The 27,781-nt window shown below is 49.1% G+C and overlaps 1 protein-coding gene across 1 annotated transcript; it reads right to left on the bottom strand.

The window, feature by feature from the left end:
* Positions 1–5,027: 5,027 nt before the first annotated feature.
* LOC147967500 (uncharacterized) lies at positions 5,028–5,810 on the bottom strand. The gene has a single exon (XM_087523163.1). The coding sequence runs from the start codon at positions 5,808–5,810 to the stop codon at positions 5,028–5,030; it is 783 nt and encodes a 260-aa protein (XP_087379289.1).
* Between the last annotated feature and the right edge of the window lie 21,971 nt (positions 5,811–27,781).

Genomic DNA, 27,781 nt, shown 5'->3' with positions numbered 1-27,781 from the left:
CCATCTATTGATTCATACAAAAAACTACAAAAGAACCACTAAAAAAATCCATGTGTCAATTCATACATCAATCCATGCATTAATACATACATATATACATTCATACACCCATGCATCCATACATCCATGCATCCATACAAGCTCGGGGGAGGTGGGAGATGAAGCTCACCGAGGGGGGGGGGGAGGCAGCTCGGGGAGGGGGCGCCGACAGAGTGGGAGGCGCCGGCGGGGTGGGGGCGCCGACGGGGTGGGTGCGCTAGAGGGCTGGGAGGCATCATCCGAGGCGGTGGGGTGGGGGTGCCGGCCGAGGCAGGTGGTGGGGTGCCGGTGGGGTGGGGTGGGGCGCTGGAAGTTAGAGAGAGAGAGATAGAAAGAGAGAGAGAGAGTTTAACTATCCCATGGACCTTTACCGAGCGTCTGTCGGTACGACTCTCAGTAATGGTATAAACCCAAAGATCTAGGGTTTATACCTTTTTCAAGAGTTCCTCTCGGTAAAAGATAATACCTTAGATCTAGGTTACCCATTTACCGGTAGCCACGCTCAGAATATTCACCAATGCCGAGAGCTGCTCTCAGAAATGACAGGACCCCTCCACAAATGGCCTACGCATGGATTTTCCATGTCGCTTCAGGACATGATTTCATGTGTCACCTTGCAGATCTGCAATTTCCGATGGTGAAACCCTACCAGTGCAATAAATGTCTCAAATATTGCATGCGGGTCTGGAAAATGCGGGGGCTTGGCACATGTCACGTGATGGCATCCTTTGAGAGAATGAAAAGTTTCGAGGCCAACGGAGCAACAAGACCAGGACTTCCTTCACAAACCGGACATGTTCCCTCTCGGTACTCAGAGACTAGCTCAGAGATGGTGTGGATTACAAGCGGCCTGAGTGGAGGCTTATTCGAAGCACACCCAAACTTTGACCACACCCTGCATGGGTCGTGTCATGACACCATGCTAGATCCCGGCCAATTCCACCATCGTACAATTTTCCGAGGATTTTAACGGTTGCATCAGGCATGCCACGGATGTGGGACTAAAGTTTGATGGGTGCCTTATCTTTACCGAGAGCTACTCTCGGCAACTATTGTTATTCTGAGAGCCGCACTCGGTAAAGGTGCAGTTGGATCATAAAATTAATACATATTCTTAGTAATGAATACCGAAGTTTAATGCAATTGGACCATCATACTATTTAAACAGGTATGTGAGGTGGGACTAAATCGACAACTGTTGTTGTTCCGAGAGCTGCTCTTGGTAAAGAAGTCCAGTCATGACCATGTGGTTAACCGCCGCCGGATGTGCCATGTGGCAAAGCTTTGCTATGCGGGCACTGCATGGCTCTCGGCAATACCCTGTGTTTACCGAGATGTGCCTGTTGCTGACAGGCCCTCTCGGTGTCTGTTACTTTGCCGACTGCCCGTGATTTGGCTCTCGGCGAAGAGCCTGGCACCCGGCGTATACAAAAATTTCCAGTAGTGTTGGGGATATTACTACTAAGTATAAACCGGCAATGAGGGGCCGGGTTATGCCCACAATGAGTTAGTCATGTTTAAAGCCCATGAAGACAAGAAGTATGGCGCTTTACGGAGGAGATCTAATATGAAGGCCCAGGGCCCAAAGCCGGATTAAGGCCCGTAGACATAAACCGCCATATGATATGTAACTTATGTTGTAAGACAAGGAAAGGTAGAAACCGAGCCGGGTACGTCTATGAGTGGGCCTCAGGATTCTGTAAACCGCCGGACGTTAACCTGTGTATATAAAGGGACGACCCGCGGCAGTTTAGGGGCAAAAAAACAATAACTCGAGAGCCAGGAAAAGCGGATTCGCTCCCTGGTCATCAAAACCCTAGCAATTCCATCACAACTGGAGTAGGCTTTTACCTTCATCGTAAGGAGCCGAACCAGTATAATTCTTGCGTCCCTTGTCTGCTTTAACCCCTTTAAGCTAACCCATCGCAATGGCTCCACGACTAAGTCCTCTCACTAGGACAGCTGCCGTGACAAAACCACGACAGTTGGCGCCCACCGTGGGGCTATCGAACGATGGTTGCGAGTTCTTGAAGAGTAGCTTCGAAGGACTCAAGGGATACGCTGTGGGCCGGATGACCAAGAGTCGTCGCGGCAAGCTCTACATCGACGATGCAGACTGGGGCCCCGAGGCCGGCTCGATCGAGTACGGGGGTCCCCTTTGGCGGAATACACGTCTTCATTGGCAAGATCGGCGAACTGGGCCCTGAGCCGGACATCTGCACCGACATTGTCGAGACGGCTCAGCGTGCAAGATCTGCCCAAGTTCAGCCTGTTGTAAGGCGTGCCTTCGTGGGAGTCATCCATGGAGCGGAATCTGAGGATAGATCGGTATCTGGTGGCGAAACCGTCGTTTACTCTGATGACGAGTCTTCAACCGGAGAAACTGTGTCGCTGTATCAGCTGCATGATGGCCGGATTAGTGGCGGTTCCGATGGCGACAGTATTCCGGACCTCTCTGATCCGCCGAGCCGAGTTGCGATTTTCATGGCTGTTACGCAGTCGGTGCAACATTCTTCTACCGCAGTGGCAATGATTTCCGGTTCAGTAGCTGCAACACCCGCTAGGGCAGGAGGCCCCGCGCCAGCACCGGTTCAGGTTTTGTCCGATTTATTCGACACTTTGGCAAAATTGCTGGCAGCTGAGGTTAATCTGTCAGATCAGGATCAGCATAACATAGAAATTACAAAGGTGGATGATCAGATAGCTCAAGCTAAGGTAGATATGGCAGCAGAGAACACCAGGATGGCCGCAGAGCTGGCCGAGTTAGAGGCACACACTAGTAGAAAACAGGGCTATGGTCCAGGCCGGCTTAGCCCATTAGTCCCGGTTCAGTCTAGAACCGGGACTAATGTGAGCATTGGTCCCGGTTCGTGCGGCTAAGGCATTAGTCCCGGTTCATCTAGACCTTTTGGTCCCGGTTGGTGGGATGAACCGGGACCAATGGGCCTCGCTCCTGGCCCACAACCATTGGTCCCGGTTCGTGCCACAAACCGGGACTAAAGATTAGACCTTTAGTCCCGGTTTGAGGCACGAACCGGGACCAATGGGGATGAGACCTTTAGTCCCGGTTCGTGCCACGAACTGGTACTAAAGGTCCCATTTTCAAACTCTACCCCCCCCCCCCCCCCCCCCGTGGAAATGTCAAAAAAATAAAATAAAATAAGTTTCACATGTGATATGTGGTCTAGTTGTTGGGAAAATTTACAAATATGAATTTCGACTTTATTTACAAAATCTCTCTGGAATTTGTAAAATGGGCATAACTTTTGCATACGAACTCGGATTAAAAAGTTTTTTATATGAAAAATCATCTACTCGAAAAGTTGATTTGACGAGCCTAGCATGTACAGACATGGCCTCGAAACACGGAAGACCGAAAGGTCGAGCATGAGTCGTATAGAAGATACGATCAACATGAAGATGTTCACCGATGTTGACTAGTCCGTCTCACGTGATGATCAGACACGGCCTAGTTGACTCGGATCATGTTTCACTTAGATGACTAGAGGGATGTCTATCTGAGTGGGAGTTCATTAAATAATTTGATTAGATGAACTTAATTATCATGAACATGGTGTAAATTGTCTTTGCAAATATGTTGTAGATAAATAGCTCACGTTGTAGCTCCCTGTTTCAATACGTTCCTAGAGAAAGTCCAAGTTGAAAGATATTGTAAGCAATGATGCGGACTAGGTCCGTAGTCCGAGGAGTGTCCTCACTGCTACACAGAAGGCTTACATCTTTGATGCACCACTCGATGTGCAAACCCCTACAACATCGTCTGTGGATGTTGTGAACACCTGACAGACACGTCCTGATGACTACTTGATAGTTTAGTGCACCATACTTTACGGCTTAGAATCGGGATTCCAATGACCTTTTGAATGCCATAGAACATATGAGATGTTCCAAGAGCTGAAATTGGGATTTCAGGCTCATGCCCATGTTGAGAGGTGTGAGACCTCTGACAAGTTCTTTTGCCAACAAGATGGAGGAGAATAGCTCAGCTAGTGAGTATGTGCTCAGAATGTCTGGGTGCTACAATCACTTAAATCAAGTGGGAGTTAAACTTCCAGATAAGATAGTGATTGATAGAGTTCTCTAGCCACTATCACTAAGCTACTAGATCTTCGTGATGAACTATGACATGCAAGGGATGGAGTTGATCCCGGAGCTGTTCGCGGTGCTTAAGACCGCAAACGATAGAAATCAGGAAGGTGAAACTCTTTGCTAAAGGTTCGCCACGAACCGGTGCTAAAGGTTCGCCACAAACCGATACTAATGACAGCGGCCCGGCTAGCCGTTGGAACCGGCACTAATGTGCTTCACGTTTGACCCTTTTTCTACTAGTGCAAAACGGAGCAAATATGACACGTTCTATTTATAAAGCTGCAATCATTGACGCTACCATGTTATGGGATTATCCCGCAAAAAACATGTTATGGGATTTTTTTTGAAACGGGCAAAAGATTTGCCGCATATATTAATTAAGAAGGAAAGGAAATTTTTGTTACAGGCCCGCAAACTACAATGGTTGTACTCTCCCGGAATGATGGTCCCTAACTTTTTTGCGCCCGCAGCGACCTAGAGTTTAGCTTCAAGCTTGATGTTGTTGAGCAAGATTGTTGGCGGAGAGGACTTGTTGCGGAAGACCCTCCCATTTCGTTCATTCCAAATAGCCCAAGATATTAGCATGGTAAGGGAAGCCCGGGCCTTGCGATTTGGCATGGAGATGTTGGAGCAGTTGACCCACCAATCTTTGACAGATTGCTCAAGATGCCATGTAGAAGTGTCAAGGTGCTCAAGGTGTAGCCATTCATTGACCAAATTCCAAAGGCAAATGGTGAATCTACATTTGTAGAAGATGTGGGCGCCGGACTCTTGCACACACTTGCATAGGGGGCAAAGGTCGCAATTTGGCCACCCACACTTTGCCAATCTGTCAGCTGTCCAAATCCTATCTTGGCTAGCCAACCACGCGAAGAACTTCACTTTAGGCGGCGCCAGGCTTTCCACACCGCATGTGGCATTGGAGAGTGTGTGGAGCCCATGAATTGTGCCAAGTAAGCGCTTGCCGACGAGTATTTCCCATTCTCAGTGTGCTTCCAGATGATTTCAGCCTCGACGTGCTCCACAAGATGAAAGCCATTGATGAAAGTCCAAAGGTTTATGAATTGCCTAATGTGCTCGACGGTGAAGCTTATCGTGATCTTAATCTTGGAGATCCATGCATCATTGAGGAACGCATCTTTGACTTTCCAATTTTTCCTCGAGGATGCCTCGAAGATAAGAGGCGTGATTTCCTTAGGCTTCCGGTCTTGAACCCATGGAGCTTCCCAAAAAGGGGTCCTCGCCCCATTACCAACCGTGATTGTTGTGCATGCGTAGAAGAGGTTGAGGTCCATCTCATCGCAAAGATTTCCCATGCCAACCCACATTCTCGTTGGTTCCTTCCACTCGAACCAAGGCCATCTAATTCTTAGGGCTCTTGCAAATTTAGTTGTGTTCAGTACTCCAAGACCTCCGCTCTCAAAAGGTCGGCAGACCATGTCCCAGTTGACCTTGCACTTGGCACCAGTTGTCCTGTCCGCGCCGGACCAAAGGAATGCCCTCGCAATCTTGTTTGTGCTGTCTAGGATGCTCGGGGGGGGGGGGGCAATCAGCGGTGTGATGTAGTAGACCACTTGCGAGGCGAGTGAAGATTTGACAAGTGTGGTGCGCCCGATGGTGGTAATGTTGTTGCCCTCCCATGGGATGAGCTTGGACACCATCTTGTCCTCTAGGAATTGAAAGTCCACTTTCTTGAGTTGCCACACAGAGAGTGGAAGCCCCAAGTATCTCATCGGAAAAGAAGCCCTCACCGCCGGCAAGGTTTGAGTGATATGCTCGAGGTTTAGGTGTGCACATTTGATTGGGACGATCGAGCTCTTGTTGAAGTTGGTTTGGAGGCCTGAGACCTCATCAAAGCCTTTGAGGATGCTGGCGCGTTGGCCGGACTGGATTGAGCCATATGTGGAATTGAGGTAGATTAACATAGTTCAAGTCTAAGCCGTCAAAATCTACTCAATCAAATGCATCAACATTAGCTAGCTGCTCCTAGCTTATGCTAGTAGCCCGTGACATGCATTGGAAATGTCTTGTTATTTACTTAGCAAAAGATATTTTGAAAAATATACGATACACAGTTAATCCTATATTGCTCATAGGATGTCGGACATCACAGCAAGTTCACCTCGTCTAAAATGGTGAAGTATCGAGCCGGCAGTTTCCTTTGTTGGAGCTGCTCATTACAAGGTTATAGAATTATAGGCGCCTGGGATGAAGGAGTCCGTGGATGAAATAATTTGAGAATCTGTAGGCGGATGGTTAGGCTAGCTATAGGTGGAAAATTTCAAAGGTTTAAAGGTGGGTTAATTCTTCAAACATTAATGTTAATAAGTTGTTTGTTAGATTTGTTGGCACTAATTTATTGATCTATCAAATTGACAGTCAAGTGTATCTCAGAAAAAAGATGATCTTGTATTTAGACTAAAAAGAAATAGGACAAAATCCCTAGAAAGCACAAAGTTACTACTTATAGAAGAGTGTTCATATGCAAGGAATTCACAATCAATACATCCTTTCACATTTGTAATGGAGCCCGTAATAGAAGACATTGGGTTACAAGGACTCACCAACAGCCATACATCAAGGACTCGTGTGCAAAGATACTTTAGAGCATCTCCAGCCACGCCCACAGGGAGGCCTCCCCAGGTGATTTTTTCGCGGCGGCGTCGAAAAAACGGCCCACTCGCGCCTCCAGGAGCCCGATTTTCGCCGGCCTGGGCCGAAATCAGTGCTGGCGGACCCAGGGCGAACCCGGCACGCTGTGAGGCGCCGGGGCGAGCGGTTTTGGCGCGAAAAAGCCACGGGCCAGCCGCGTCAGCGACACCACGCCTCGTCCTCCCCCAACGCCTCGGTTTCCTGCGCGGGAAATCAATGGCAAGGCTGCCGCCGGGCAGCATTGCAATTGATTCCTCACGGGCGGCGCGTCACGGGGCGGCGCGCCGACGCCTCCCCTCCCTCGCACGCGTACACACGGGCGCGGCGCGGCTATATAAGCCGGTGGCCTCGCTCGCCTGTGGCCACACCAGCCCCGCCCTCGCCGCCGAGTTTTACCTCTCCCGAACGCCGCCGCCGAGCCCTCCCTCTCCCTCTCCCGTGAGCCGCCACCCAGCCCGCTTCAGTAGCTGCAACACCCGCTGGGGAAGGAGGCCCCGCGCCAGCACCGGTTTAGGTTTTGTCTGATTTATTCGACACTTTGGCAAAATTGCTGGCAGCTGAGGTTAATCTGTCAGATCAGGATCAGCATAACATAGAAATTACAAAGGTGAATGATCAGATAGCTCAAGCTAAGGTAGATATGGCAGCAGAGAACACCAGGATGGCCGCAGAGCTGGCCGAGTTAGAGGCACACACTAGTAGAAAACAGGGCTATGGTCCAGGCCGGCTTAGTCCATTAGTCCCGGTTCAGTCTAGAACCGGGACTAATGTGAGCATTGGTCCCGGTTCGTGCGGCTAAGGCATTAGTCCCGGTTCATCTAGACCTTTTGGTCCCGGTTGGTGGGATGAACCGGGACCAATGGGCCTCGCTCCTGGCCCACAACCATTGGTCCCGGTTCGTGCCACAAACCGGGACTAAAGATTAGACCTTTAGTCCCGGTTTGAGGCACGAACCGGGACCAATGGGGATGAGACCTTTAGTCCCGGTTCGTGCCACGAACCGGTACTAAAGGACCCATTTTCAAACTCTACCCCCCCCCCCCTTGTGGACCGCCTTTTCAGTTTTAAAAAAAATAAAAGAAAATGATGGAAATGTCAAAAAAATAAAAGAAAATAAGTTTCACATGTGATATGTGGTCTAGTTGTTGGGAAAATTTACAAATATGAATTTTGACTTTATTTACAAAATCTCTCTGGAATTTGTAAAATGGGCATAACTTTTGCATACGAACTCGGATTAAAAAGTTTTTTATATGAAAAATCATCTACTCGAAAAGTTGATTTGACGAGCCTAGCATGTACAGACATGGCCTCGAAACACGGAAGACCGAAAGGTCGAGCATGAGTCGTATAGAAGATACGATCAACATGAAGATGTTCACCAATGTTGACTAGTCCGTCTCACGTGATGATCAGACACGGCCTAGTTGACTCGGATCATGTTTCACTTAGATGACTAGAGGGATGTCTATCTGAGTGGGAGTTCATTAAATAATTTGATTAGATGAACTTAATTATCATGAACATAGTGTAAATTGTCTTTGCAAATATGTTGTAGATAAATAGCTCACGTTGTAGCTCCCTGTTTCAATACGTTCCTAGAGAAAGACCAAGTTGAAAGATATTGTAAGCAATGATGCGGACTAGGTCCGTAGTCCGAGGAGTGTCCTCACTGCTACACAGAAGGCTTACATCTTTGATGCACCGCTCGATGTGCAAACCCCTACAACATCGTCTGTGGATGTTGTGAACACCTGACAGACACGTCCTGATGACTACTTGATAGTTTAGTGCACCATACTTTACGGCTTAGAATCAGGATTCCAATGACGTTTTGAACGCCATAGAACATATGAGATGTTCCAAGAGCTGAAATTGGGATTTCAGGCTCATGCCCATGTTGAGAGGTGTGAGACCTCTGACAAGTTCTTTTGCCAACAAGATGGAGGAGAATAGCTCAGCTAGTGAGTATGTGCTCAGAATGTCTGGGTGCTACAATCACTTAAATCAAGTGGGAGTTAAACTTCCAGATAAGATAGTGATTGATAGAGTTCTCTAGCCACTATCACTAAGCTACTAGATCATCGTGATGAACTATGACATGCAAGGGATGGAGTTGATCTCGGAGCTGTTCGCGGTGCTTAAGACCGCAAACGATAGAAATCAGGAAGGTAAAACTCTTTGCTAAAGGTTCGCCACGAACCGGTGCTAAAGGTTCACCACAAACCGATACTAATGACAGCGGCCCGGCTAGCCGTTGGAACCGGCACTAATGTGCTTCACGTTTGACCCTTTTTCTACTAGTGCAAAACGGAGCAAATATGACACCTTCTATTTATAAAGCTGCAATCATTGACGCTACCATGTTATGGGATTATCCCGCAAAAAACATGTTATGGGATTTTTTTTGAAACGGGCAAAAGATTTGCCGCATATATTAATTAAGAAGGAAAGGAAATTTTTGTTACAGGCCCGCAAACTACAATGGTTTTACTCTCCCGGAATGATGGTCCCTAACTTTTTTGCGCCCGCGGCGACCCAGAGTTTAGCTTCAAGCTTGATGTTGTTGAGCAAGATTGTTGGCGGAGAGGACTTGTTGCGGAAGACCCTCCCATTTCGTTCATTCCAAATAGCCCAAGATATTAGCATGGTAAGGGAAGCCCGGGCCTTGCGATTTGGCATGGAGATGTTGGAGCAGTTGACCCACCAATCTTTGACAGATTGCTCAAGATGCCATGTAGAAGTGTCAAGGTGCTCAAGGTGTAGCCATTCATTGACCAAATTCCAAAGGCAAATGGTGAATCTACATTTGTAGAAGATGTGGGCGCCGGACTCTTGCACACGCTTGCATAGGGGGCAAAGGTCGCAATTTGGCCACCCACACTTTGCCAATCTGTCAGCTGTCCAAATCCTATCTTGGATAGCCAACCACGCGAAGAACTTCATTTTAGGCGGCGCCCAGGCTTTCCACACCGCATGTGGCATTGGAGAGTGTGTGGAGCCCACGAATTGTGCCAAGTAAGCGCTTGCCGACGAGTATTGCCCATTCTCAGTGTGCTTCCAGATGACTTCAGCCTCGACGTGCTCCACAAGATGAAAGCCATTGATGAAAGTCCAAAGGTTTATGAATTGCCTAATGTGCTCGACGGTGAAGCTTATCGTGATCTTAATCTTGGAGATCCATGCATCATTGAGGAGCGCATCTTTGACTTTCCAATTTTTCCTCGAGGATGCCTCGAAGATAAGAGGCGCGATTTCCTTAGGCTTCCGGTCTTGAACCCATGGAGCTTCCCAAAAAGGGGTCCTCGCCCCATTACCAACCGTGATTGTTGTGCATGCGTAGAAGAGGTTGAGGTCCATCTCATCGCAAAGATTTCCCATGCCGACCCACATTCTCGTTGGTTCCTTCCACTCGAACCAAGGCCATCTAATTCTTAGGGCTCTTGCAAATTTAGTTGTGTTCAGTACTCCAAGACCTCCGCTCTCAAAAGGTCGGCAGACCATGTCCCAGTTGACCTTGCACTTGGCACCAGTTGTCCTGTCCGTGCCGGACCAAAGGAATGCCCTCGCAATCTTGTTTGTGCTGTCTAGGATGCTCGGGGGGGGGCAATCAGCGGTGTGATGTAGTAGACCACTTGCGAGGCGAGTGAAGATTTGACAAGTGTGGTGCGCCCGATGGTGGTAATGTTGTTGCCCTCCCATGGGATGAGCTTGGCCACCGTCTTGTCCTCTAGGAATTGAAATTCCACTTTCTTGAGTTGCCACACAGAGAGTGGAAGCCCCAAGTATCTCATCGGAAAAGAAGCCCTCACCGCCGGCAAGGTTTGAGTGATATGCTCGAGGTTTAGGTGTGCACATTTGATTGGGACGATCGAGCTCTTGTTGAAGTTGGTTTGGAGGCCTGAGACCTCATCAAAGCCTTTGAGGATGGTGGCGCGTTGGCCGGACTGGATTGAGCCATATGTGGAATTGAGGTAGATTAACATAGTTCAAGTCTAAGACGTCAAAATCTACTCAATCAAATGCATCAACATTAGCTAGCTGCTCCTAGCTTATGCTAGTAGCCCGTGACATGCATTGGAAATGTCTTGTTATTTACTTAGCAAAAGATATTTTGAAAAATATACGATACACAGTTAATCCTATATTGCTCATAGGATGTCGGACATCACAGCAAGTTCACCTCGTCTAAAATGGTGAAGTATCGAGCCGGCAGTTTCCTTTGTTGGAGCTGCTCATTACAAGGTTATAGAATTATAGGCGCCTGGGATGAAGGAGTCCGTGGATGAAATAATTTGAGAATCTGTAGGCGGATGGTTAGGCTAGCTATAGGTGGAAAATTTCAAGGGTTTAAAGGTGGGTAAATTCTTCAAACATTAATGTTAATAAGTTGTTTGTTAGATTTGTTGGCACTAATTTATTGATCTATCAAATTGACAGTCAAGTGTATCTCACAAAAAAGATGATCTTGTATTTAGACTAAAAAGAAATAGGACAAAATCCCTAGAAAGCACAAAGTTACTACTTATAGAAGAGTGTTCATATGCAAGGAATTCACAATCAATACATCCTTTCACATTTGTAATGGAGCGCGTAATAGAAGACATTGGGTTACAAGGATTCACCAACAGCCATAGATCAAGGACTCGTGTGCAAAGATACTTTAGAGCATCTCCAGCCACGCCCACAGGGAGGCCTCCCCAGGTGATTTTTTCACGGCGGCGTCGAAAAAACGGCACACTCGCGCCTCGAGGAGCCCGATTTTCGCCGGCCTGGGCCGAAATCAGTGCTGGCGGACCCAGGGCGAACCCGGCGCGCTGTGGGGCGCTGGGGCGAGCGGTTTTGGCGCGAAAAATCCACGGGCCAGCCGCGTCAGCGACACCGCGCCTCGTCCTCCCCCAACGCCTCGGTTTCCCATGCGGGAAATCAATGTCAAGGCTGCCGCCGGGCAGCCTTGCCATTGATTCCTCACGGGCGGCGCTTCACGGGACGGCGCGCCGACGCCTCCCCTCCCTCGCACGCGTAAACACGGCCGCGGCGCGGCTATATAAGCCGGTGGCCTTGCTCGCCTGTGGCCACACCAGCCCCGCCTTCGCCGCCGAGTTTTACCTCTCCCGAACGCCGCCGCCAAGCCCTCCCTCTCCCTCTCCCGTGAGCCGCCACCCAGCCCGCTTCAGTAGCTGCAACACCTGCTGGGGCAGGAGGCCCCGCGCCAGCACCGGTTCAGGTTTTGTCTGATTTATTCGACACTTTGGCAAAATTGCTGGCAGCTGAGGTTAATCTGTCAGTTCAGGATCAGCATAACATAGAAATTACAAAGGTGAATGATCAGATAGCTCAAGCTAAGGTAGATATGGCAGCAGAGAACACCAGGATGGCCACAGAGCTGGCCGAGTTAGAGGCACACACTAGTAGAAAACAAGGCTATGGTCCAGGCCGGCTTAGCCCATTAGTCCCGGTTCAGTCTAGAACCGGGACTAATGTGAGCATTGGTCCCGGTTCGTGCGGCTAAGGCATTAGTCCCGGTTCATCTAGACCTTTTGGTCCCGGTTGGTGGGATGAACCGGGACCAATGGGCCTCGCTCCTGGCCCACAACCATTGGTCCCGGTTCGTGCCACAAACCGGGACTAAAGATTAGACCTTTAGTCCCGGTTTGAGGCACGAACCGGGACCAATGGGGATGAGACCTTTAGTCCCGGTTCGTGCCACAAACCGATACTAAAGGTCCCATTTTCAAACTCTACCCGCCCCCCCCCCCCCCCCCCCCCGCCCCCCGGGGGACCGCCTTTTCAGTTTTAAAAAAAATAAAAGAAAATGATGGAAATGTCAAAAAAATAAAAGAAAATAAGTTTCACATGTGATATGTGGTCTAGTTGTTGGGAAAATTTACAAATATGAATTTCGACTTTATTTACAAAATCTCTCTGGAATTTGTAAAATGGGCATAACTTTTGCATACGAACTCGGATTAAAAAGTTTTTTATATGAAAAATCATCTACTCGAAAAGTTGATTTGACGAGCCTAGCATGTACAGACATGGCCTCGAAACGCGGAAGACCGAAAGGTCGAGCATGAGTCGTATAGAAGATACGATCAACATGAAGATGTTCACCGATGTTGACTAGTCCGTCTCACGTGATGATCAGACACGGCCTAGTTGACTCGGATCATGTTTCACTTAGATGACTAGAGGGATGTCTATCTGAGTGGGAGTTCATTAAATAATTTGATTAGATGAACTTAATTATCATGAACATAGTGTAAATTGTCTTTGCAAATATGTTGTAGATAAATAGCTCGCGTTGTAGCTCCCTGTTTCAATATGTTCCTAGAGAAAGACCAAGTTGAAAGATATTGTAAGCAATGATGCGGACTAGGTCCGTAGTCCGAGGAGTGTCCTCACTGCTACACAGAAGGCTTACGTCTTTGATGCACCGCTCGATGTGCAAACCCCTACAACATCGTCTGTGGATGTTGTGAACACCTGACAGACACGTCCTGATGACTACTTGATAGTTTAGTGCACCATACTTTACGGCTTAGAATCGGGATTCCAATGACATTTTGAACGCCATAGAACATATGAGATGTTCCAAGAGCTGAAATTGGGATTTCAGGCTCATGCCCATGTTGAGAGGTGTGAGACCTCTGACAAGTTCTTTTGCCAACAAGATGGAGGAGAATAGCTCAGCTAGTGAGTATGTGCTCAGAATGTCTGGGTGCTACAATCACTTAAATCAAGTGGGAGTTAAACTTCCAGATAAGATAGTGATTGATAGAGTTCTCTAGCCACTATCACTAAGCTACTAGATCATCGTGATGAACTGTGACATGCAAGGGATGGAGTTGATCCCGGAGCTGTTCGCGGTGCTTAAGACCGCAAACGATAGAAATCAGGAAGGTAAAACTCTTTGCTAAAGGTTCGCCACGAACCGGTGCTAAAGGTTCGCCACAAACCGATACTAATGACAGCGGCCCGGCTAGCCGTTGGAACCGGCACTAATGTGCTTCACGTTTGACCCTTTTTCTACTAGTGCAAAACGGAGCAAATATGACACGTTCTATTTATAAAGCTGCAATCATTGACGCTACCATGTTATGGGATTATCCCGCAAAAAACATGTTATGGGATTTTTTTTGAAACGGGCAAAAGATTTGCCGCATATATTAATTAAGAAGGAAAGGAAATTTTTTTACAGGCCCGCAAACTACAATGGTTTTACTCTCCCGGAATGATGGTCCCTAACTTTTTTGCGCCCGCAGCGACCCAGAGTTTAGCTTCAAGCTTGATGTTGTTGAGCAAGATTGTTGGCGGAGAGGACTTGTTGCGGAAGACCCTCCCATTTCGTTCATTCCAAATAGCCCAAGATATTAGCATGGTAAGGGAAGCCCGGGCCTTGCGATTTGGCATGGAGATGTTGGAGCAGTTGACCCACCAATCTTTGACAGATTGCTCAAGATGCCATGTAGAAGTGTCAAGGTGCTCAAGGTGTAGCCATTCATTGACCAAATTCCAAAGGCAAATGGTGAATCTACATTTGTAGAAGATGTGGGCGCCGGACTCTTGCACACGCTTGCATAGGGGGCAAAGGTCGCAATTTGGCCACCCACACTTTGCCAATCTGTCAGCTATCCAAATCCTATCTTGGATAGCCAACCAGGCGAAGAACTTCACTTTAGGCGGCGCCCAGGCTTTCCACACCGCATGTGGCATTGGAGAGTGTGTGGAGCCCATGAATTGTGCCAAGTAAGCGCTTGCCGACGAGTATTGCCCATTCTCAGTGTGCTTCCAGATGATTTCAGCCTCGACGTGCTCCACAAGATGAAAGCCATTGATGAAAGTCCAAAGGTTTATGAATTGCCTAATGTGCTCGACGGTGAAGCTTATCGTGATCTTAATCTTGGAGATCCATGCATCATTGAGGAGCGCATCTTTGACTTTCCAATTTTTCCTCGAGGATGCCTCGAAGATAAGAGGCGTGATTTCCTTAGGCTTCCGGTCTTGAACCCATGGAGCTTCCCAAAAAGGGGTCCTCGCCCCATTACCAACCGTGATTGTTGTGCATGCATAGAAGAGGTTGAGGTCCATCTCATCGCAAAGATTTCCCATGCCGACCCACATTCTCGTTGGTTCCTTCCACTCGAACCAAGGCCATCTAATTCTTAGGGCTCTTGCAAATTTAGTTGTGTTCAGTACTCCAAGACCTCCGCTCTCAAAAGGTCGGCAGACCATGTCCCAGTTGACCTTGCACTTGGCACCAGTTGTCCTGTCCGCGCCGGACCAAAGGAATGCCCTCGCAATCTTGTTTGTGCTGTCTAGGATGCTCGGGGGGGGGGGGGCAATCAGCGGTGTGATGTAGTAGACCACTTGCGAGGCGAGTGAAGATTTGACAAGTGTGGTGCGCCCGACGGTGGTAATGTTGTTGCCCTCCCATGGGATGAGCTTGGCCACCGTCTTGTCCCCTAGGAATTGAAAGTCCACTTTCTTGAGTTGCCACACAGAGAGTGGAAGCCCCAAGTATCTCATCGAAAAAGAAGCCCTCACCGCCGGCAAGGTTTGAGTGATATGCTCGAGGTTTAGGTGTGCACATTTGATTGGGACGATCGAACTCTTGTTGAAGTTGGTTTGGAGGCCTGAGACCTCATCAAAGCCTTTGAGGATGCTGGCGCGTTGGCCGGACTGGATTGAGCCATATGTGGAATTGAGGTAGATTAACATAGTTCAAGTCTAAGCCGTCAAAATCTACTCAATCAAATGCATCAACATTAGCTAGCTGCTCCTAGCTTATGCTAGTAGCCCGTGACATGCATTGGAAATGTCTTGTTATTTACTTAGCAAAAGATATTTTGAAAAATATACGATACATAGTTAATCCTATATTTCTCATAGGGCTGTCGGACATCACAGCAAGTTCACCTCGTCTAAAATGGTGAAGTATCGAGCCGGCAGTTTCCTTTGTTGGAGTTGCTCATTACAAGGTTATAGAATTATAGGCGCCTGGGATGAAGGAGTCCGTGGATGAAATAATTTGAGAATCTGTAGGCGGATGGTTAGGCTAGCTATAGGTGGAAAATTTCAAAGGTTTAAAGGTGGGTAAATTCTTCAAACATTAATGTTAATAAGTTGTTTGTTAGATTTGTTGGCACTAATTTATTGATCTATCAAATTGACAGTCAAGTGTATCTCACAAAAAAGATGATCTTGTATTTAGACTAAAAAGAAATAGGACAAAATCCCTAGAAAGCACAAAGTTACTACTTATAGAAGAGTGTTCATATGCAAGGAATTCACAATCAATACATCCTTTCACATTTGTAATGGAGCCCGTAATAGAAGACATTGGGTTACAAGGACTCACCAACAGCCATAGATCAAGGACTCGTGTGCAAAGATACTTTAGAGCATCTCCAGCCACGCCCACAGGGAGGCCTCCCTAGGTGATTTTTTCGCGGCGTCGTCGAAAAAACGGCCCACTCGCGCCTCCAGGAGCCTGATTTTCGCCGGCCTGGGCCGAAATCAGTGCTTTCGGACCCAGGGCGAACCCGGCACGCTGTGGGGCGCCGGGGCGAGCGGTTTTGGCGCGAAAAAGCCACGGGCCAGCCGCGTCAGCGACACCGCGCCTCGTCCTCCCCCAACGCCTCGGTTTCCCGCGCGGGAAATCAATGGCCAGGCTGCCGCCGGGCAGCCTTGCCATTGATTCCTCACGGGCGGCGCGTCACGGGACGGCGCGCCGACGCCTCCCCTCCCTCGCACGCGTACACACGGGCACGGCGCGGCTATATAAGCCGGTGGCCTCGCTCGCCTGTGGCCACACCAGCCCCGCCCTCGTCGCCGAGTTTTACCTCTCCCGAACGCCGCCGCCGAGCCCTCCCTCTCCCTCTCCCGTGAGCCGCCACCCAGCCCCTCCCTCTCCCTCCCCCTTTCCCGATGGCCGAGCGTTTCCCCGGAGACGAAGTGGCGGCCAACAGCTTCGGCCGCCGCACACTCCGTGAACAGGAGTCATGGCTCCTGTTCTAGGCGAACATCCCGGCGCCGTCGGACATGCGCGCCGGGCCGACGGGCTGGCAGCTCAGCAACGGGGGAGTGCCCATTTCCCCGTTGCCCGAGGCCGTGGCTAAACCCTCCTACTTCGTCGACGAGGTCGAGGTCGTGCGCGCCTCCCTCACCGATGCCCAGCTCTCCCTCCCCTAGTACGTCACCGACAATCACGCGGCTTGGGCGGTGTACTTCCAACATCGTCAGCAGCAGCGGCTGGCGTCCACCAACGGCGTGACGGTGGTCGGCGGCCTGAAGAACAGCAAGGGGCGCCACCTGTGGTGCGGCGTCCCCGGCCGCACACTCAAGGGCGTGCTGACGCACCTCGAGGGCGGTAACAACCCGCCGTTGGTGTATCCCCCGGCGAGGGCGGTAACAATACCGAAGTTTAATGCAATTGGACTATCATACTATTTAAACAGGTTTGTGAGGTGGGACTAAATCGACAACTGTTGCTGTTCCGAGAGCTGCTCTCGGTAAAGAAGTCCAGTCATGACCATGTGGTTAACCGCCGCCGGATGTGCCATGTGGCAAAGCTTTGCTATGCGGGCACTGCATGGCTCTCGGCAATACCCTGTGTTTACCGAGATGTGCCTGTTGCCGACAGGCCCTCTCGGTGTCTGTTACTTTGCCGACTGCCCGTGATTTGGCTCTCGGCGAAGAGCCTGGCACCCGGCGTATACAAAAATTTCCAGTAGTGTTGGGGATATTACTACTAAGTATAAACCGGCAATGAGGGGCCGGGTTATGCCCACAATGAGTTAGTCATGTTTAAAGCCCATGAAGACAAGAAGTATGGCGCTTTACGGAGGAGATCTAATATGAAGGCCCAGGGCCCAAAGCCGGATTTGGGCCCGTAGACATAAACCGCCATATGATATGTAACTTATGTTGTAAGACAAGGAAAGGTAGAAACCGAGCCGGGTACGTCTATGAGTGGGCCTCCGGATTCTGTAAACCGCCGGATGTTAACCTGTGTATATAAAGGGACGACCCGCGGCAGTTTAGGGGCAAAAAAACAATAACTCGAGAGCCAGGAAAAGCGGATTCGCTCCCTGGTCATCAAAACCCTAGCAATTCCATCACAACTGGAGTAGGCTTTTACCTTCATCGTAAGGAGCCGAACCAGTATAATTCTTGCGTCCCTTGTCTGCTTTAACCCCTTTAAGCTAACCCGTCGCAATGGCTCCACGACTAAGTCCTCTCACTAGGACAGCTGCCGTGACAAAACCACGACAGTTGGCGCCCACCGTGGGGCTATCGAACGATGGTTGCGAGTTCTTGAAGAGTAGCTTCGAAGGACTCAAGGGATACGCTGTGGGCCGGATGACCAAGAGTCGTCGCGGCAAGCTCTACATCGACGATGCAAACCGGGGCCCCGAGGCCGGCTCGATCGAGTACGGGGGTCCCCTTTGGCGGAATACACGTCTTCATTGGCAAGATCGGTGAACTGGGCCCTGAGCCGGACATCTGCACCGACATTGTCGAGACGGCTCAGCGTGCAAGATCTGCCCAAGTTCAGCCTGTTGTAAGGCGTGCCTTCGTGGGAGTCATCCATGGAGCGGAATCTGAGGATAGATCGGTATCTGGTGGCGAAATCGTCGTTTACTCTGATGACGAGTCTTCAACCGGAGAAACTGTGTCGCTGTATCAGCTGCATGATGGCCGGATTAGTGGCGGTTCCGATGGCGACAGTATTCCGGACCTCTCTGATCCGCCGAGCCGAGTTGCGATTTTCATGGCTGGTACGCAGTCGGTGCAGCATTCTTCTACCGCAGTGGCAATGATTTCTGGTTCAGTAGCTGCAACACCCGCTGGGGCAGGAGGCCCCGCGCCAGCACGGGTTCAGGTTTTGTCCGATTTATTCGACACTTTGGAAAAATTGCTGGCAGCTGAGGTTAATCTGTCAGATCAGGATCAGCATAACATAGAAATTACAAAGGTGAATGATCAGATAGCTCAAGCTAAGGTAGATATGGCAGCAGAGAACACCAGGATGGCCGCAGAGCTGGCCGAGTTAGAGGCACACACTAGTAGAAAACAGGGCTATGGTCTAGGCCGGCTTAGCCCATTAGTCCCGGTTCAGTCTAGAACCGGGACTAATGTGAGCATTGGTCCCGGTTCGTGCGGCTAAGGCATTAGTCCCGGTTCATCTAGACCTTTTGGTCCCGGTTGGTGGGATGGACCGGGACCAATGGGCCTCGCTCCTGGCCCACAACCATTGGTCCCGGTTCGTGCCACAAACCGGGACTAAAGATTAGACCTTTAGTCCCGGTTTGAGGCACGAACCGGGACCAATGGGGATGAGACCTTTAGTCCTGGTTCGTGCCACGAACTGGTACTAAAGGTCCCATTTTCAAACTCTACCCCCTTCCCCGTGGACCGCCTTTTCAGTTTTAAAAAAAATAAAATAAAATGATGGAAATGTCAAAAAAATAAAATAAAATAAGTTTCACATGTGATATGTGGTCTAGTTGTTAGGAAAATATACAAATATGAATTTCGACTTTATTTACAAAATCTCTTTGGAATTTGTAAAATGGGAATAACTTTTGCATACGAACTCGGATTAAAAAGTTTTTTATATGAAAAATCATCTACTCGAAAAGTTGATTTGACAAGCCTAGCATGTACAGACATGGCCTCGAAACACGGAAGACCGAATGGTCGAGCATGATTTGTATAGAAGATACGATCAAGATGAAGATGTTCACCGATGTTGACTAGTCCGTCTCACGTGATGATCAGACACGGCCTAGTTGACTCGGATCATGTTTCACTTAGATAACTAGAGGGATTTCTATCTGAGTGGGAGTTCATTAAATAATTTGATTCGATGAACTTAATTATCATGAACATAGTGTAAATTGTCTTTGCAAATATGTTGTAGATAAATAGCTCACGTTGTAGCTCCCTGTTTCAATACGTTCCTAGAGAAAGACCAAGTTGAAAGATATTGTAAGCAATGATGCGGACTAGGTCCGTAGTCCGAGGAGTGTCCTCACTGCTACACAGAAGGCTTACGTCTTTGATGCACCGCTCGATGTGCAAACCCCTACAACATCGTCTGTGGATGTTGTGAACACCTGACAGACACGTCCTGATGACTACTTGATAGTTTAGTGCACCATACTTTACGGCTTAGAATCGGGATTCCAATGACGTTTTGAACGCCATAGAACATATGAGATGTTCCAAGAGCTGAAATTGGGATTTCAGGCTCATGCCCATGTTGAGAGGTGTGAGACCTCTGACAAGTTCTTTTGCCAACAAGATGGAGGAGAATAGCTCAGCTAGTGAGTATGTGCTCAGAATGTCTGGGTGCTACAATCACTTAAATCAAGTGGGAGTTAAACTTCCAGATAAGATAGTGATTGATAGAGTTCTCTAGCCACTATCACTAAGCTACTAGATCTTCGTGATGAACTATGACATGCAAGGGATGGAGTTGATCCCGGAGCTGTTCGCGGTGCTTAAGACCGCAAACGATAGAAATCAGGAAGGTGAAACTCTTTGCTAAAGGTTCGCCATGAACCGGTGCTAAAGGTTCGCCAGAAACCGGTACTAATGACAGCGGCCCGGCTAGCCGTTGGAACCGGCACTAATGTGCTTCACGTTTGACCCTTTTTCTACTAGTGCAAAACGGAGCACATATGACACGTTCTATTTATAAACCTGCAATCATTGACGCTACCATGTTATGGGATTATCCTGCAAAAAACATGTTATGGGATTTTTTTGAACGAGCAAAAGATTTGCCGCATATATTAATTAAGAAGGAAAGGAAATTTTTGTTACAGGCCCGCAAACTACAATGGTTTTACTCTCCCGGAATGATGGTCCCTAACTTTTTTGCGCCCGCGGCGACCCAGAGTTTAGCTTCAAGCTTGATGTTGTTGAGCAAGATTGTTGGCGGAGAGGACTTGTTGCGGAAGACCCTCCCATTTCGTTCATTCCAATTAGCCCAAGATATTAGCATGGTAAGGGAAGCCCGGGCCTTGCAATTTGGCATGGAGATGTTGGAGCAGTTGACCCACCAATCTTTGACAGATTGCTCAAGATGCCATGTAGAAGTGTCAAGGTGCTCAAGGTGTAGCCATTCATTGACCAAATTCCAAAGGCAAATGGTGAATCTACATTTGTAGAAGATGTGGGCGCCGGACTCTTGCACACGCTTGCATAGGGGGCAAAGGTCACAATTTGGCCACCCACACTTTGCCAATCTGTCAGCTGTCCAAATCCTATCTTGGATAGCCAACCACGCGAAGAACTTCACTTTAGGCGGCGCCCAGGCTTTCCACACCGCATGTGGCATTGGAGAGTGTGTGGAGCCCATGAATTGTGCCAAGTAAGCGCTTGCCGACGAGTATTGCCCATTCTCAGTGTGCTTCCAGATGATTTCAGCCTCGACGTGCTCCACAAGATGAAAGCCATTGATGAAAGTCCAAAGGTTTATGAATTGCCTAATGTGCTCGACGGTGAAGCTTATCGTGATCTTAATCTTGGAGATCCATGCATCATTGAGGAGCGCATCTTTCACTTTCCAATTTTTCCTCGAGGATGCCTCGAAGATAAGAGGCGCGATTTCCTTAGGCTTCTAGTCTTGAACCCATGGAGCTTCCCAAAAATGGGTCCTCGCCCCATTACCAACCGTGATTGTTGTGCATGCGTAGAAGAGGTAGAGGTCCATCTCATCGCAAAGATTTCCCATGCCGACCCACATTCTCTTTGGTTCCTTCCACTCGAACCAAGGCCATCTAATTCTTAGGGCTCTTGCAAATTTAGTTGTGTTCAGTACTCCAAGACCCCCGCTCTCAAAAGGTCGGCATACCATGTCCCAGTTGACCTTGCACTTGGCACCAGTTGTCCTGTCCGCGCCGGACCAAAGGAATGCCCTCGCAATCTTGTTCGTGCTGTCTAGGATGCTTGGGGGGGGGCAATCAGCGGTGTGATGTAGTAGACCACGTGCGAGGCGAGTGAAGATTTGACAAGTGTGGTGCGCCCGATGGTGGTAATGTTGTTGCCCTCCCATGGGATGAGCTTGGCCACCGTCTTGTCCTCTAGGAATTGAAAGTCCACTTTCTTGAGTTGCCACACAGAGAGTGGAAGCCCCAAGTATCTCATCGGAAAAGAAGCCCTCACCGCTGGCAAGGTTTGACTGATATGCTCGAGGTTTAGGTGTGCACATTTGATTGGGACGATCGAGCTCTTGTTGAAGTTGGTTTGGAGGCCTGAGACCTCATCAAAGCCTTTGAGGATGGTGGCGCGTTGGCCGTACTGGATTGAGCCATATGTGGAATTGAGGTAGATTAACATAGTTCAAGTCTAAGCCATCAAAATCTACTCAATCAAATGCATCAACATTAGCTAGCTGCTCCTAGCTTATGCTAGTAGCCCGTGACATGCATTGGAAATGTCTTGTTATTTACTTAGCAAAAGATATTTTGAAAAATATACGATACACAGTTAATCCTATATTGCTCATAGGATGTCGGACATCACAGCAAGTTCACCTCGTCTAAAATGGTGAAGTATCGAGTCGGCAGTTTCCTTTGTTGGAGCTGCTCATTACAAGGTTATAGAATTATAGGCGCCTGGGATGAAGGAGTCCGTGGATGAAATAATTTGAGAATCTGTAGGCGGATGGTTAGGCTAGCAATAGGTGGAAAATTTCAAAGGTTTAAAGGTGGGTAAATTCTTCAAACATTAATGTTAATAAGTTGTTTGTTAGATTTGTTGGCACTAATTTATTGATCTATCAAATTGACAGTCAAGTGTATCTCACAAAAAAGATGATCTTGTATTTAGACTAAAAAGAAATAGGACAAAATCCCTAGAAAGCACAAAGTTACTACTTATAGAAGAGTGTTCATATGCAAGGAATTCACAATCAATACATCCTTTCACATTTGTAATGGAGCCCGTAATAGAAGACATTGGGTTACAAGGACTCACCAACAGCCATAGATCAAGGACTCGTGTGCAAAGATACTTTAGAGCATCTCCAGCCACGCCCACAGGGAAGCCTCCCCAGGTGATTTTTTCGCGGCGGCGTCGAAAAAACGGCCCACTCGCGCCTCCAGGAGCCCGATTTTCGCCGGCCTGGGCCGAAATCAGTGCTGGCGGACCCAGGGCAAACCCGGCGCGCTGTGGGGCGCCGGGGCGAGCGGTTTTGGCGCGAAAAAGCCACGGGCCAGCCGCGTCAGCGACACCGCGCCTCGTCCTCGCCCAACGCCTTGGTTTCCCGCGCGGGAAATCAATGGCAAGGCTGCCACCGGGCAGCCTTGCCATTGATTCCTCACGAGCGGCGCGTCACGGGACGGCGCGCCAACGCCTCCCCTCCCTCGTACGCGTACACACGGGCGCGGCGCGGCTATATAAGCCGGTGGCCTCGCTCGCCTGTGGCCACACCAGCCCCGCCCTCGCCGCCGAGTTTTACCTCTCCCGAACGCCGCCGCCGAGCCCTCCCTCTCCCTCTCCCGTGAGCCGCCACCCAGCCCCTCCCTCTCCTTCCCCCTTTCCCGATGGCCGAGCATTTCCCCGGAGACGAGGCGACGGCCAACAGCTTTGGCCGCCGCACTCTCCGCGAACAGGAGTCGTGGCTCCTGTTCCAGGCGAACATCCCGGCGCCGTCGGACATGCGCGCCGGGCCGACGGGCTGGCAGCTCAGCAACGGGGGAGTGCCCATTTCCCCGTTGCCCGAGGCCGTGGCTAAACCCTCCTACTTCGTCGACGAGGTCGAGGTCGTGCATGCCTCCCTCACCGATGCCCAGCTCTCCCTCCCCTAGTACGTCGCCGATAATCACGCGGCTTGGGCGGTGTACTTCCAACATCGTCAGCAGCAGCGGCTGGCGTCCACCAACGGCGTGACGGTGGTCGGCAGCCTGAAGAACAGCAAGGGGCGCCACCTGTGGTGCGGCGTCCCCGGCCGCACACTCAAGGGCGTGCTGACGCACCTCGAGGGCGGTAACAACCCGCCGTTGGTGTATCCACCGGCGAGGGAGGTAACAATACCAAAGTTTAATGCAATTGGACTATCATACTATTTAAACAGGTATGTGAGGTGGGACTAAATCGACAACTGTTGCTGTTCCGGGAGCTGCTCTCGGTAAAGAAGTCCAGTCATGACCATGTGGTTAACCGCCGCCGGATGTGCCATGTGGCAAAGCTTTGCTATGCGGGCACTGCATGGCTCTCGGCAATACCCTGTGTTTACCGAGATGTCCCTGTTGCCGACAGGCCCTCTCGGTGTCTGTTACTTTGCCGACTGCCCGTGATTTGGCTCTCGGCGAAGAGCCTGGCACCCGGCGTATACAAAAATTCCCAATAGTGTTGGGGATATTACTACTAAGTATAAACCGGCAATGAGGGGCCGGGTTATGCCCACAATGAGTTAGTCATGTTTAAAGCCCATGAAGACAAGAAGTATGGCACTTTACGGAGGAGATCTAATACGAAGGCCTAGGGCCCAAAGCCGGATTAGGGCCCGTAGACATAAACCACCATATGATATGTAACTTATGTTGTAAGACAAGGAAAGGTAGAAACCGAGCCGGGTACGTCTATCAGTGGGCCTCAGGATTCTGTAAACCGCCGGACGTTAACCTGTGTATATAAAGGGACGACCCGCGGCAGTTTAGGGGCAAAAAAACAATAACTCGAGAGCCAGGAAAAGCGGATTCGCTCCCTGGTCATCAAAACCCTAGCAATTCCATCACAACTGGAGTAGGTTTTTACCTTCATCGTAAGGAGCCGAACCAGTATAATTCTTGCGTCCCTTGTCTGCTTTAACCCCTTTAAGCTAACCCGTCGCAATGGCTCCACGACTAAGTCCTCTCACTAGGACAGCTGCCGTGACAAAACCACGACAGTTGGCGCCCACCGTGGGGCTATCGAACGATGGTTGCGAGTTTTTGAAGAGTAGCTTCGAAGGACTCAAGGGATACGCTGTGGGCTGGATGACCAAGAGTCATCGCGGCAAGCTCTACATCGACGATGCAGACTGGGGCCCCAAGGCCGGCTCGATCGAGTACGGGGGTCCCCTTTGGCGGAATACACGTCTTCATTGGCAAGATCGGCGAACTGGGCTGTGAGCCGGACATCTGCACCGACATTGTCGAGACGGCTCAGCGTGCAAGATCTGCCCAAGTTCAGCCTGTTGTAAGGCGTGCCTTCGTGGGAGTCATCCATGGAGCGGAATCTGAGGATAGATCGGTATCTGGTGGCGAAACCGTCGTTTACTCTGATGACGAGTCTTCAACCGGCGAAACTGTGTCGCTGTATCAGCTGCATGATGGCCGGATTAGTGGCGGTTCCGATGGCGACAGTATTCCGGACCTCTCTGATCCGCCGAGCCGAGTTGCGATTTTCATGGCTGGTACGCAGTCGGTGCAGCATTCTTCTACCGCAGTGGCAATGATTTCCGGTTCAGTAGCTGCAACACCCGCTGGGGCAGGAGGCCCCGCGCCAGCACCGGTTTAGGTTTTGTCCGATTTATTCGACACTTTGGCAAAATTGCTGGCAGCTGAGGTTAATCTGTCAGATCAGGAACAGCATAACATAGAAATTACAAAGGTGAATCATCAGATAGCTCAAGCTAAGGTAGATATGGCAGCAGAGAACACCAGGATGCCCGCAGAGCTAGCCGAGTTAGAGGCACACACTAGTAGAAAACAGGGCTATGGTCCAGGCCGGCTTAGCCCATTAGTCCCGGTTCAGTCTAGAACCGGGACTAATGTGAGCATTGGTCCCGGTTCGTGCGGCTAAGGCATTAGTCCCGGTTCATCTAGACCTTTTGGTCCCGGTTGGTGGGATGAACCGGGACCAATGGGCCTCGCTCCTGGCCCACAACCATTGGTCCCGGTTCTTGCCACAAACCGGGAATAAAGATTAGACCTTTAGTCCCGGTTTGAGGCACGAACCGGGACCAATGGGGATGAGACCTTTAGTCCCGGTTCGTGCCACGAACCGGTACTAAAGGTCCCATTTTCAAACTCTACCCCCCCCCCCCCCCCCCGTGGACCGCCTTTTCAGTTTTAAAAAAAATAAAAGAAAATGATGGAAATGTCAAAAAAATAAAAGAAAATAAGTTTCACATGTGATATGTGGTCTAGTTGTTGGGAAAATTTACAAATATGAATTTCGACTTTATTTACAAAATCTCTTTGGAATTTGTAAAATGGGAATAACTTTTGCATACGAACTCGGATTAAAAAGTTTTTTATATGAAAAATCATCTACTCGAAAAGTTGATTTGACGAGCCTAGCATGTACAGACATGGCCTCGAAACACGGAAGACCGAAAGGTCGAGCATGAGTCATATAGAAGATACGATCAACATGAAGATGTTCACCGATGTTGACTAGTCCGTCTCACGTGATGATCAGACACGGCCTAGTTGACTTGGATCATGTTTCACTTAGATGACTAGAGGGATGTCTATCTGAGTGGGAGTTCATTAAATAATTTGATTAGATGAACTTAATTATCATGAACATAGTGTAAATTGTCTTTGCAAATATGTTGTAGATAAATAGCTCACGTTGTAGCTCCCTGTTTCAATACGTTCCTAGAGAAAGACCAAGTTGAAAGATATTGTAAGCAATGATGCGGACTAGGTCCGTAGTCCGAGGAGTGTCCTCACTGCTACACAGAAGGCTTACGTCTTTGATGCACCGCTCGATGTGCAAACCCCTACAACATCGTCTGTGGATGTTGCGAACACCTGACAGACACGTCCTGATGACTACTTGATAGTTTAGTGCACCATACTTTACGGCTTAGAATCGGGATTCCAATGACGTTTTGAACGCCATAGAACATATGAGATGTTCCAAGAGCTAAAATTGGGATTTCAGGCTCATGCCCATGTTGAGAGGTGTGAGACCTCTGACAAGTTCTTTTGCCAACAAGATGGAGGAGAATAGCTCAGCTAGAGAGTATGTGCTCAGAATGTCTGGGTGCTACAATCACTTAAATCAAGTGGGAGTTAAACTTCCAGATAAGATAGTGATTGATAGAGTTCTCTAGCCACTATCACTAAGCTACTAGATCTTCGTGATGAACTATGACATGCAAGGGATGGAGTTGATCCCGGAGCTGTTCGCGGTGCTTAAGACCGCAAACGATAGAAATCAGGAAGGTGAAACTCTTTGCTAAAGGTTCGCCACGAACCGGTGCTAAAGGTTCGCCACAAACCGATACTAATGACAGCGGCTCGGCTAGCCGTTGGAACCGGCACTAATGTGCTTCACGTTTGACCCTTTTTCTACTAGTGCAAAACGGAGCAAATATGACACGTTCTATTTATAAAGCTGCAATCATTGACGCTACCATGTTATGGGATTATCCCGCAAAAAACATGTTATGGGATTTTTTTTGAAACGGGCAAAAGATTTGCCGCATATATTAATTAAGAAGGAAAGGAAATTTTTGTTACAGGCCCGCAAACTACAATGGTTTTACTCTCCCGGAATGATGGTCCCTAACTTTTTTGCGCCCGCGGCGACCCAGAGTTTAGCTTCAAGCTTGATGTTGTTGAGCAAGATTGTTGGCGGAGAGGACTTGTTGCGGAAGACCCTCCCATTTTGTTCATTCCAAATAGCCCAAGATATTAGCATGGTAAGGGAAGCCCGGGCCTTGCGATTTAGCATGGAGATGTTGGAGCAGTTGACCCACCAATCTTTGACAGATTGCTCAAGATGCCATGTAGAAGTGTCAAGGTGCTCAAGGTGTAGCCATTCATTGACCAAATTCCAAAGGCAAATGGTGAATCTACATTTGTAGAAGATGTGGGCGCCGGACTCTTGCACACGCTTGCATAGGGGGCAAAGGTCGCAATTTGGCCACCCACACTTTGCCAATCTGTCAGCTATCCAAATCCTATCTTGGATAGCCAACCACGCGAAGAACTTCACTTTAGGCGGCGCCCAGGCTTTCCAC

This window comes from Triticum urartu, chromosome 5A (assembly GCF_056163025.1).
Source record: "Triticum urartu cultivar PI428250 chromosome 5A, HENAU_Tu73, whole genome shotgun sequence".
NCBI lineage: Eukaryota > Viridiplantae > Streptophyta > Magnoliopsida > Poales > Poaceae > Triticum > Triticum urartu.
The sequence above is the reverse complement of the archived record's forward strand: the minus strand, read 5'-3'. Positions and strand labels throughout refer to the sequence as shown.

Excerpts from the sequence above, each read along its gene's own strand:
- LOC147967500 (XM_087523163.1), bottom strand. The coding sequence starts at position 5,810 with ATGGTGTCCAAGCTCATCCCATGGGAGGGCAACAACATTACCACCATC.